Source organism: Pagrus pagrus, assembly GCF_965226575.1.
Source record: "Pagrus pagrus genome assembly, chromosome: 1".
In the NCBI taxonomy this organism is placed as follows: domain Eukaryota; kingdom Metazoa; phylum Chordata; class Actinopteri; order Spariformes; family Sparidae; genus Pagrus; species Pagrus pagrus.
Window position 1 is genome coordinate 38,178,078 of NC_140185.1, and position 13,318 is coordinate 38,191,395.

At 44.2% G+C, this 13,318-nt stretch overlaps 2 protein-coding genes across 4 annotated transcripts in view; both read left to right on the top strand.

Moving 5' to 3' along the window:
• slc9a5 (solute carrier family 9 member A5) overlaps positions 1–5,905 on the top strand; it is a 24,319-nt gene extending 18,414 nt beyond the window's left edge. The window contains exons 13-16 of the mRNA XM_084358928.1: positions 133–282; positions 836–905; positions 1,081–1,209; positions 2,697–5,905. Of these exons, the coding sequence (XP_084215054.1) occupies positions 133–282; positions 836–905; positions 1,081–1,209; positions 2,697–3,280 (933 nt within the window). The 3' untranslated portion in view covers positions 3,281–5,905. The remainder of the gene's footprint in view (positions 1–132; positions 283–835; positions 906–1,080; positions 1,210–2,696) is intronic.
• Positions 5,906–6,485: 580 nt separating this feature from the next.
• Positions 6,486–13,318, top strand: part of plekhg4 (pleckstrin homology domain containing, family G (with RhoGef domain) member 4) — an 87,364-nt gene continuing 80,531 nt past the window's right edge. For 2 of the 3 annotated variants that reach the window (XM_084351506.1, XM_084351509.1), the window contains exon 1: positions 6,486–6,774. The gene's annotated coding sequence lies outside the window, so the exon portion shown is untranslated. The remainder of the gene's footprint in view (positions 6,775–13,318) is intronic. The other variant, XM_084351507.1, reaches the window with a different exon arrangement.

Here is a 13,318-nt window from a genome sequence, read left to right on the forward strand (position 1 = left end):
GACTCTGAGGTTTCCCCTCCGACTGAGAAGTTTTCACATTCACACACTGCAGTGACGACATCCGAACAGACAACTCAGAGTGTGTTTTTGTGTATTTTGTGTGTGTGTGTGTGTGCGTGTGTGTGTGTCCAGTATCAGTCCCACTACAGCCGTCACTTCATGCCTCTGGGGGAGAAGGAGCGTCAGGACCGGGAGGTGTTTCAGAGGAACATGAAGAGCCGCATGGAGACGTTCAAATCCAGCCGACACAAACGACACAAGAAGGAGCGAAGCCTCAAGAAGGCAGGAGACACTTTTTACTCTCATCTTCCTCCAGGACACATTCTGTTCTCATCATCATCATCATCATCATCGTGTGTCTTTGAGTTTAGAAACATACTTTATATTGTAAACAGTTTAAATGAATACGAGCTGTAAACGATGTGAAACAGACATAATCACAAACACCAGCTGAACTTCACCTTCTGTGTATTTGAACTCTTTCTGGAATATTTTTAAAAGTCATGATTTAAAATCAGATTTAATAATTTGTTAGATTTTTTATTTTGCATATTAACAGAAAAACTACTCAGCACAACATTTAACACATGAAGGAGAGACAAATACCACAAGCTCACCAGCACATCCCTGAGCAGCAGCCCAAACAATAATATATAAATGACATAAAGATGGTTATTAATAATAACCCACTGAGAGGTGTGTAGTTACACACACACACACACACACACACACACACACACACACACACTCATTATTCGGTGGCCTCTTTAATAACAGCGGAGCAGCTTTCACCTGCAGGTTAACTGACGTGTTTATTCTGTCCGGCTGTCAACAGCGCCGAGGATCCGACGCCAAGGAGGACGGCAGTGACAAACCCAGACGCAACGTCAGCTGGCAGGACAAAAGTAACTAAAGCTGATGGAGGGAGGAGACAGATCAGTGCTTATCAAACTGTTCAGACACATTCAGGACGTTCACTGTTACTCACTGAGTTAAGATTAAAACTATTCCAGCTGTAAAGGAGCTCCAGAGGTGAACACACAGGTGTGTGTGTGTGTGTGTGTGTGTGTGTGTGTTCAGACCCTGTGGTTGTTCCTGTGGACTCAGAGGAGGAGAAAGGTGAACATTCAGACCCTGAGAAGGAGGAAGACGTCGGGATCACCTTCGTAGCTCGTAAAGCAGAGACGCCCAAACAAAGACCCCAGTCCAGTGAGAACACCCGTACCTGACTTCACCTGTACCTGACTTCACTTGTACCTGACCTCACTCGTACCTGACTTCACCTGTACCTGACTTCACTTGTACCTGACTTCACTTGTACCTGACCTCACCTGTACCTGACCTCACCTGTACCTGACTTCCCCTGTACCTGACCTCACCTGTACCTGACTTCCCCTGTACCTGACTTCACCTGTACCTGACTTCACTTGTACCTGACCTCACTTGTACCTGACTTCACCCGTACCTGACTTCACTTGTACCTGACCTCACTCGTACCTGACTTCACCTGTACCTGACTTCACCTGTACCTGACTTCAACTGTACCTGACCTCACCTGTACCTGACTTCACCTGTACCTGACTTCACTTGTACCTGACCTCACCTGTACCTGACTTCCCCTGTACCTGACCTCACCTGTACCTGACCTCACCTGTACCTGACTTCACCTGTACCTGACTTCACTTGTACCTGACCTCACCTGTACCTGACTTCCCCTGTACCTGACCTCACCTGTACCTGACTTCCCCTGTACCTGACTTCACCTGTACCTGACTTCCCCTGTACCTGACTTCACCTGTACCTGACCTCACCTGTACCTGACTTCCCCTGTACCTGACCTCACCTGTACCTGACTTCACCTGTACCTGACTTCACCTGTACCTGACCTCACCTGTACCTGACTTCCCCTGTACCTGACCTCACCTGTACCTGACTTCCCCTGTACCTGACCTCACCTGTACCTGACTTCCCCTGTACCTGACTTCACCTGTACCTGACCTCACCTGTACCTGACTTCCCCTGTACCTGACCTCACCTGTACCTGACTTCCCCTGTACCTGACTTCACCTGTACCTGACTTCCCCTGTACCTGACCTCACCTGTACCTGACTTCACTTGTACCTGACCTCACCTGTACCTGACTTCCCCTGTACCTGACCTCACCTGTACCTGACTTCACCTGTACCTGACTTCCCCTGTACCTGACCTCACCTGTACCTGACTTCACTTGTACCTGACCTCACCTGTACCTGACTTCCCCTGTACCTGACTTCACTTGTACCTGACCTCACCTGTACCTGACCTCACCTGTACCTGACTTCACCTGTACCTGACTTCCCCTGTACCTGACCTCACCTGTACCTGACCTCACCTGTACCTGACTTCACCTGTACCTGACTTCACTTGTACCTGACCTCACCTGTACCTGACCTCACCTGTACCTGACTTCCCCTGTACCTGACTTCACCTGTACCTGACCTCACCTGTACCTGACCTCACCTGTACCTGACTTCCCCTGTACCTGACTTCCCCTGTACCTGACCTCACCTGTACCTGACTTCCCCTGTACCTGACCTCACCTGTACCTGACCTCACCTGTACCTGACATCTCACTGACAGTTTGGATAAGTTGGAGCAGCTGTGTTTTCATGTAGTGCTGCTGTGTGTCTGTGGTCTCACTGTGTCTCCTCTGTCAGTCCCAGCAGCTCTGGACGGGCGTCAGAGTCCATCAGCCGTCCCCGCCTCCCCGCCCACTGAAGACAGCCACCTGCCGTGGAAGGGCAGCGTGGGCTCTCCGCCTCCCTGTGTGTCTGTGGAGGCCACAAAGATCATCCCTGTGGACCTCCAGCAGGCCTGGAACCAGAGCATCTCCTCCCTGGAGAGCATCTCCTCCCCTCCGGTCCCCGCCGAGCCTGTCCACCCCCGGGTCAGCGCCCTCTCCAGACTGGGTGGACCCCGCCCGGCCTCCTACACCCCGCCAGGCAGCGCGGTGGGCAGCACCTCCTCCATCGGAGCTCAGCTGTCGCAGGGCACCTTCAGCTTCTCAGAGCCGAAGAAGGAGGAGGAAGAGGAGGAGGAGGAGGAAGTGTTGCAGGAGATGCAGCCACTCATGTCATCTCTGAGGCCCCCCGGCTCCCTGCCACCGCCCCCACCACCACCACCTGGCTCCGCCCCCGGGCCAGGGAGGAGGAGGAACCCCTGCGTCTACCTGAGGAGCCTGGTGACGGCGCCTCCTCCTGGCAGCAGCGAGCCGCACAGCCGAGGCCCCACCCAGCTGTAACCACAGATCCAGGATCAGTCACACATGCAGAGCAGAGCAGGAGCTTCAGGACGCCATCACTGCAGCACACACACATACACATATACATACAGACACACACACACACACACACACACACACACACACACACACACACACACACACACACACAGTAATCAGGTGGCGTGCTGCCTGTTACACCGTCCAATAGGAAAGCAGCAGCCTTCTCTCTTACCTGACCTGTCTGAGCTCATTACTACATGAGGTCTTCATCATGTGACCAGGCTGCAGGGGTCAGAGGTCACCGTCTCGTCCACTCACTGCTGCTCTTACCTGCACATCACCAGCCACGACACATCACCAGCTCCTGATCAAAGACAGCTGATGTCATTTTAAAGATTTTTATGTAAAAAAAGTCACAGATTCAGAGTTTATCACCCCCCCCCCCCACACACACACACACACACGCTGATGTCACTCTGATGTCACTCTGCTTCCTGTCAGTCAGCTGATGCACAAAAACAAACACTTCACTGTCACATGACTGTGTGTGTTTGTCAGATCAATAGTCTGCTGATAGTCTCTATGTTCTTTATTGTCGGTTCTACTTAAATCATAGTTAGATGTTGAAGGCAGATGTGGCTGTTAAACACAACACAACAACACAACAACACAACAGACTCACTGCTGGTCTGAGTCTGATCATCTGGTCACTTTTACTTTAAAATCTTCCTTGTGATTTGACTTTGTGTTGATCAGCTCTCACAGATCTAAAATATCCTCTTTGCTCTGTTGATATTAACAGAATCAGTTAACGCTGCTGCTCCTCTTTAGCTCTTTGTAGTCTGTAGTATTAACAGTGTAGTATTGATCAGATATAATCAATGAAAAACATCATCATGCTGCAGGAGGTGGACACTGACTGATGGATTGTCTCTTTATCACAGTTTTGTCCATCAGTGGACTCATTAAGCACGATGTTACCTGAGTACTTCACAGTGACAGCTGATAGAATGATAGTGAGTGAAACCTGCACAGCTTCAGCTGACAGAAGCTTTTTAAAGCCTTATTTCTCTGTTTGTATTTACACACATCTGACATGTATATTTATTCTGTCAAAGCTGCTCATGTCAAATCTCAAATGTATTTTGTAAAGCTGCAAATATATAAAATCTACAGAGTAGTTTATTTTGAAAGACCAAAGTGTGTAAAAAAAAGAGCATAACGAACATTTATACAGTGTGTCGATAACTGCCTTACTCTGTTGTGTAGCTGTGTGTTGATTCAGTGTCTGTCTGTGTGTGTGTGTGTGTGTGTGTGTGTGTGTGTGTGTATGTGTGTGTGTGTGTGTGTGTGGAGCTCAATCATCAGACCGTCCACAGGTTTATATTCCACCAGCAGGCTGTACAGATGTGTCTGTGATGGCGTCTTTAGTCTGTTGTGTTGCTTGATTTGCCAAAGAACGTGTCGTCCTTCATGTCGCGCTGCTGTCACACACTCGGCTGCTTCAGTCTCAGTCTGCACCGGCTTCACTCAGCTGGAGTCCAGCCTCCATATCACGACTCCAACATGTGCAGACACACACATCAGGTGCTGCTCAGTGTCAAACATCATGTTAGCAGCTGGTGATTGTTTCGACATCAGACGCCTGATTTAACTGCATGTTCTGTTGTTTTTTAACAAACTGACTCAAATTGGTGTCAATAAACAAAACAGAAAGAGAAACAGAAACACTGGCTGTAAGTAGTTTAAAAGTGATGTTACCAAACAATATCATTATTGGCATTTAATCAGTATTATTTGTATTTATTGAAATGGCCAGCTGGAGCTAGAGGTGGGCAGGCGGACTGTTAATGTGCTGCACTTTAAAGTTGAAAGTGAAATTCAAACCTCAGAGAGAAAAGTGATGTTACCTCACCAAGAACTAAACTCTTATGGTTCATAAACAGGAGAGTGACTTGAACACTAAATGAATGACGTTAGCTTCGGTTTAATTGTTGTGAACTCCTTTTTATTGAGCAGAGTCAGATTTATTAAAGCTTCCCAGTCATCACTTCATGTGACATGAACGCAGCACAAAGCAGCTTCTCCTGATGAAGAAGTCATCCTGTGTCAAATGAAGTGACTTGACAAAGTGCAAGAATGATATGGAATATAGTAATTATATCATTTTATGGTTTCTGTCTTGTTTTTTGTACCAATTAGAAGTCAGTCTGTAAAAGTGCAGTTCCTGCTGGAGTGAATGTGAAGCTGGTGCAGCAGGCTGTTCATGGTGTGTATTGTCTTTCTTGTTGCTTCACTGTACAGCAGTGACTGTTAGACACACATGTTGCTGCTTGTAGAAAGGCCTTTATACTGTAAAGATACTTGAACTGGAGCTGACACCAGACCAGTTGAGTTAACAGTCTGGTTCCAGCACAGAAGCCTACACGTGTCCTGTTGATCATCACTGCAGCTGTCAGCGTCACTGTGCCTATTTTAATCTCTCTTTCTTTGAATGTGCTCTTTCTGTTTCATCTGTGATTCAGGTTGTTGTGTGGAAAATCGAATGAAACCAATCTGTCTTTGTGCCAAATGTCTGTTAGCTTTGGCTTCTGTCCAAACAACTAAAAGCCAATAAATGTGAGGTGTTTTTTTCTGAATGAACACAGCTGACTCTGCTTCTTTACCTGCTTCAATATAAACCACTGTCAGAAGATAATGTGTGATATGTGCACAGGTGTGAACACCTTTTACTTTTTCTCCACCGCGTTAGAGGGAAAGTATGTAGTGATGTATCCTACAGAACAGTCACAGATTATACTCACTTGTAATAGAGTATTATTACACTGTGGTATTAGCACTTTTACTTATAATGATCTAACACTGTCCATAATGTGCAGAGTACAGCTCTGCTGATGACATCATAACTGAACAGACATTATCAGCTGATTTGATCTGATGTCACATTTCTGTACTGGTGTAAGTCAGCTGATCAGTAAAGTTACATGTAATGACTGTTAATTAAACAGACAAACTGTTACATTATAACATGGAGCCATTAAAACAAGTTGACCCACATCGACCTGTTTAATCACCAGGTAAGCATCACTACAGCTGCAGCTGTGACCTTAAACCTTACTTTGTTCCCCTCGTGTCTAATTATAAATTATTATTATTATTTATTATTAATATTGAACAGTTATGAGGATAGAGTGAGCTGCTCCACAGAGAGGCTTCAGTTTCCCAGGATGGTTGAACTCATCTAAGATGGCGGCCGGAAGTGACATGTCTCTGGTTGCCCTGTAGAAACATGGAGACGACGATGGAACATGTTTGGTATGAAAATATAAAGTGATGGAGACGAACACAGATACACTGAAGCCAAACATGAAAGCGTGTGAAGTGTCGCAGTAACGCAGTAAAGTGGAGACACCTGAGTAACTGATGCGGACCTTGAACCGTTAATGTGCTACACCTGTTAGCTTAGCTAGCATCATTTCACCGTCGGTACTGCGGACAGCTGGAGACGTTGGGTGAGTTAATGTCGCTGTTTAAATGCTCAACTAATTAACTCTTTGTTATTTAATATGTTCACTTTGTGACGTTAGCCAGGTTATGGTAATCAACGCTAACTTGTCTGTTTGTATTGAGCGGTGACGATGCTTGTTAGCGGGTTAGCTTCGTCATTCAACGTTAGCGTTAGCTGATAGCAGCAGTTAGCGTGTTGTCGGCCATGTTGCTCCTGTCGGCGGGGCTGATCATGTCGCAACAAGCTAGTCAGCTTTGGCGGTTCAGGTGTCTGATTTAATTGTTGTTGGTCTGATGTAACTGAGCCGTTAAAAGAATAAATGGTTCAGTTAGCTTGAGTAAGCAGCAAATAGCAGAATATAATAACAATTAGCTTGTTGACTTATAGTTCAGTGCAGGTGAGGACAGTAAATATAAGTGTGTGTTCAGGTGCGGGACAAAAGCAGCATATGAAACAACAGTGCTGCAAATAATGATTATTTTCATGATTAATTAATTAATTGTTTAAGGTAAGTTTATAAAAAGTCAGAAAAGTCCTCCTCACACTTTCCCACAGTCCAAAGATTCTTCATTTACTGTCAAATTACAAAGACAAACAGCACATCTTCACATTTAAGAAGCCGGATCCAGCAGAGGTTTTCACATTTTTGCTTGAAAAATGACTGAAATGATTAATATATTATTAGAATAATTGGTGATTAATTTTCTTTTGAACAAATAATGGATCACACGCAGAGATGATCCACACAGCTGAAGTTACAAGATCCTGATGATTAGAAGATAACTTGTGGAACGAGGTGAGAGAAGAAGGACAGACTGGGCGAAGGAGAAAATGCTGCTGTGGTCCATGTGCTATATGTTGCTGACAAGTTGGATCAGAACAGAAGATAACATCTACATTCTTTACCTGTGATCTGATATTAGAGGGAGGGGTTGACTGCAAACACAGATCTTTGTTTTTATCTCCGTCTCATTCAGCTGGAGGAAATGCCTCAGTCCTTTTTCACTGTACGATTCAGTTTTACTCAACACTATACTGTTATAGTATATTCCTGTATTGATTTCCCCCCTCCAGGTGGTGTTTTGTCCACTAGCTGACACAGTATTAATGCCCTGGAGGTGTGACTTTGAGCTCCTCCAGTATGTGTGTGATGTTGTTGGTGTGGTTCAGTTTGCCCTGCAGCTACATGAGTTGTGTAACTCTGTCAGCTCTGCAGCAGCTTGTCCTGAAGTGTACACTTACTGTAGGATCAGGCAGAGATAACAGTGATGTGCTTCACTGTGAGGGGCTGTTTGGTTCAGTGTTGAACTCTGTTTGAGTTCAGTTGTTGATAATTCTGTTGTTTGAAACGCGCTCTGAATGAAACTGCTCTACCTGAAGGTTCAGCTCCTGTGGGCTCCAGTTTAAACACTGTTATAAACTCGTGTGTGATTTGATTAAATGTGAAAACGGTTAAAAAACAAAAATGCTACGAACATCAAAGCTGAAATGAGTCTAATGATGGATTAATTTCTTTACAACTCTTTTGATAATTGATTAATTGTCAAACAAAATGCCAAGAATTCACTTACAGGATCATAAACTGAGTATTACCGGGTGTCGTTCTCGTAGCTGGACAGAACGAGACGTTTATACGACCGCTGGTTTTGGGGGAAATTGAAGGATATTTTTCGTTTTCTTTACTTAGCGTTATTTTCTGAAATTGTACTGATTGAAAGAAATTTTGAGAAATTAATCAACATATTGATAACAGAAGGAATGTTAAAATCACATTGTTTAATTTATGATAGTGTGTTGTAAAGATAATAATGTTGAACTGTGCATCTGCAGTTAGTTATTCAGAAACTGAATGTCTGTATGTGAGCTCTGCACAGCACAGACTGATGCAAAGTTGTGTCTGTGTACCAGAAACACTGGTGACAGTTTAAAAATGGGAATATATAATTAAAGAAACAACACGAAACAAACGGCTGATTTGGTGTAAAACAACAAATGTAGATTTGCCTCTGTTAATAGTTTAGTCTGTTCAAATGAAACTGATGTGACTAGATGTCTTTTATTAGTTTATACTGGGGCTGCAAGATAAATCGAAATTTCCTGACACGCGATGAATAAGAAAAATCATTTTGTTTACATGCGGCATGCATGCACCGTGAGCATGCTAACATTTAGCCTATCAGACGGAGCCCTGGATACAAGGGCCGATCAGATGAAGCCCCAGCTAGCCGTTAGCTACCCTGACGAAATTAATCGGCATCAGTTTGGTGGTGATTGCCAGGTTATGATGGCTGAGGGAGGAGAGAAAAGCGATGAACATGGTCGAGGAAGAACAGCACTGCTGCTATATGGAGTTATTTTGGATTCAGGAGAGACGACGTTGTAACGTGGGCTGGTGAAGGGGAAGGTGATGGTCCACTTTAGTGCGGCAACGCCGGGTAGCTCCGGTTACTCCAGAGACGGCAGGCGACACTGCGGGTTTCCGCACGGCACTTTTATTCATCACACTGACCGCGCCATGCCAGGTCTCTGCGGCACTAATGTTACAGGCATCCGTGCAAACGAACACACCGAGTTCTTCTGCCGACAGTTTACAAAATAAAGACACATTAAAAGGGAAGTCTTCGCTCTGTTAGCGGTTTCCTTTCTCATGAGGAGCGGAAGTACACCTGCTCTTCTTCATCGTACAGGTTACATTACCCATTAAACAAAAGGAGGCGCCACCTAGTGGCGCTACATTAAATAACTCTGACTGTTACAGCATGTTACAAAGACAGGTACTGTGTGAGCACATCAGCACATCATGTGGTACATGTCTGAAACCTAACAAAGTCAACATGCTGGTTTTCTTGGCCAAGAACTTGTGTTAAGGGAATAACTAAGGTTGTAACTTGACCTAAAGGGTCGATATGTTTTCCTGATTGTATTTTCTCTTGATTTATTGGGCCGGTCCTGCTCTATTTCAGTTCATACTATGGATCACTGCACCTTGTTAGGCAGAGTCAAGGGCCTCGATGACTGTGATGAGAGACATTACAGTTAATATAAAGTGCCATGTTTAATTTATATTTATTTAATTATGTAAGTTGTTTCCCCCTGGATTTTTTTTATTTATTTCAACTCTGCATGGTAAGAGATGTTTTGGTTGAGTTTACAAGAACATACTTTAAAGGGAGCAGTGGAAATTAAACTTTAATTTCATATAATTATAATGTCTTATTTAAATTAATGTTCTGCTTAATTGTTTGGTATTCATGTGCAGTTTGTTCGATAAAAGCATGTTCAAAATAATTTATTTCATTCTTTATTCAGTGGCTATTCAATGTTTCAGGTCTATGTTAGCTGTCTACATATTAATGCGGAAACACTATTATTAACTGTATAGTTAATAATATGCAAACTTCAATATTTGTTTATTTATAGCAAGTTATATCGTCATCGCAATATTGAACAGTGTTATCGCACATCGCAGATTTTCCTCATATCGTGCAGGCCTAGTTTATACTTCCTGTCAGAGGTCATGTGACTTCTGTCCTCAGGTAAATGTTTTTAGTCTTTGCAGTCAGTTGAATTGAATTTGGCTGTTCAGTATAAAGATTAAACTGTTTGTTCCTTTTTCCTTTGGCGTCATTATATCCACATTACTGCTGATTATTGATCTCATTGTGTACCAATAGGCATCCCTACAAACCTGTAACAGTATCAATATCGAGGATTTTGGCAAAAGTATTGTGATATTTATTATTGTCACTCTGTCCCAACAATTAAGAAGTGATGTAGAGCATTCACAATATCTGGATATGTATCGCCTACAACCTAAAAATATCCTGATATTATTTCACCCACCCCTGATCGACGGCTGTGCTGATTGGACTTGGCTCTTCCTTGGGTGAGGTGTGTGCAACCTGAGTTTTAGCTAACAGCTAACAGGTGGATGAGGAGCTGGTGCCAAACAAGGACTATCTTTAATGCAGTGTTCTGTCTTAATGGAGCAAATGGAGAATTTTCAGAGGCTATTTCAAGTCCTGCTGTAGTTTACAGGGCATTTAAACATTAAGAACAAAGGTCGTAGTTTAGATGATGGATCATGATTATGATTAAATAGGTCGTGATAATATTTTTTGGCCAGCCCACCCACACATGATATATTTGGATAAAGTCTCAGAGCAGATGTATCTGCTGACTACAGCCCTCAGGACTTTGCCTCCTCAGAGGTGGAGGTTTGGATGTAATGGAAACCCCACCTGTCCTGCACACATGCAGCGTGACACATCTGTTTTACAACAACTGTTCTCAGATCTGCGGCTGCTCTAAACCCTCAGCTGTTGATGGTCTGAATCAGAGCCTCTCCCTCCGTCAGTGAAAGCACATACCAGCAGTCTGCTGAGGCTTTACTGCCGGCCTGCTTTCTGCTGCGTCAGACACTGAAGCATGAACTCCACTAGAAAAATGACTTGAGACATCCTGAAGCTTTACAGCAGGGACAGTTTCTGTCCCACAGGACGGCAGGCTGAGCTGCAGGATGATCTGATCCAGAGACATTCAGTATGTGTTCAGTACTGTTGGTGTGCAGCAGCAGTGGTTTGTGTTCCCGACCTCAATCCTTTTTATGTGTTGGTCTCTTGTTTTATCATCAGATGTTGTAAATCCTCATGCCATCTAGTTTCTCTTTTGTAACTGCAGTCTTCTTCACCGAAGATGTTTCAAGTTCACAACAAAACAAACAAGAAATAGAGGAGGGGTTCACGTTCTGTCGATGGGTCTCCTGCAGTTGCCAGGTGGCGTAGCTCCTTTCAGGAATAGGGCGGTGTGTGTGCGTAAGGTGTGAGTGGGCGAGCGAGAGTGAGGGAGCGTGCGGACAGTGAATGAATGGGAGAGGAAGGAGAAGCAAAGGAGTAGCAGCAGCAGCGACGGCAATAAAGTGAACAACACAGGCTGCAGTCTGGCTGAATAAAGGCGACGGCTCCTCAGATACAGCAAAGCTCCCTGGTATTATTTCCCGACCAGCTCAACACGTGAAAGGGGGTTCACCCCGAAGGTAAACAGAAACTTCGGCCCTGGAGGAAATCATCTCCCCTGTGCTTCCTGACCACGGTCCGGGAGCCGAGCTGGGATGGTGTAACACCATGCTGTCGTTTGACTGGCTGTAGCTAACAGCTGCTGGCTTAGCTAGTAGCTAAGTTAGAGGAGGTTGACTCGCAGCACTTCAACACGTGTGTTTTTTTCCCCTTGGCAAGCCGACCGGACGTGACGTGGGGGCGTGGCAGCATCGACGATTCTATTTTTTAATGCGAAGTTCGAGATTGTGAATTAATTTTGATAGATTTCGATTTAAAATCGAAATCGTGACACCCTTATTTGTTACTGTTTGGTGAAAGTGTTAAAATGGAACATTTACTGTAGATGGAGACATGTTGCTTTACGGTTATGATAATAATTATTTTGATCATCAGTTAATCTTTTTAGTTCTTGCTCTAGTTTGTCATTTCTGTTCATCCTTCAGTGTGTCGGCTGTTTTCTGTGTAGGAGGGTTATTCTGCAGTGACTGGCGTCCCATCGATGTCCCGTTAAGAGCAGTTAACTTGTCTTGTTGAGCTCTGAATGTGTTGTTTAATAGTTATTTCTGTGAGTCTGCTCATATTAACCAACCTGTCAGCACAGACATGTTTCTGTTTCTGTCACGACGTCACCGAACAAATCACACAGTCACATTCTTCATATTTGGGAAATCCAGATGATGATTTACTCCATCTTGAGTTTTTGGTTTTGGTAAAATTGATTAATTTAAAGTCCTTCAGCCCAAACCTGTAATGGTGCAGCTTAATGACAGTAAAATACAACTAATCTATTGAGTGGATGGTAAATTCTTAACTGTACACCACATTATGAAGAACAGGAGCCTGGAAGCAGGTGAAACAGAGTCAGAACTGATTATTCAAACTGGAGAAGCTGGAACCAGTTTACAGAATGTACTGGAGAAATGACTGAACACCATGTTTTGGGTGATCATATAAGTTTAAGTGAATTTTGTGATTATGACTTACTGATATGATTCAGTCTTTAGCTTGTGGGATGGAAACATTGATCACTTTGGTCCAGATGTCGAAGATGCTCAGAGGATAAATCCTTATTACTGTGATGATCTGACCCTGCATGTAGCGCATCAGCAGGTCAAAGTTTTTAGTTTATTCTGAACACATGGACACAGTCTCTGTCCTCGGTCCTCAGACCCAGTAACAAATGATACTTGTACTTTTCTTGGTGACTAAATGATCTCCAGTAGCTCCACCTCCTCCTCGTCCTTTTATTGTTGTCTTTACTACACACAGTGAGTGGCAGGTGGTGGACTGCAGCCTTTAATTTTAAACTCAACAGTTTCACTTCAGTCCATTAAGGAATAGACTCCTTCACAGTCACAGGGGCGAGTGTAGCAGAGATCAGAACCAGACATTCCTGTTGCTTGTTAGGTGACTGTCAGCCAGCTGCAGGACTGTTGGGTGACTGTCAGCCAGCTGCAGGACTGTTGGGTGACTGTCAGCTGCAGCACTGTT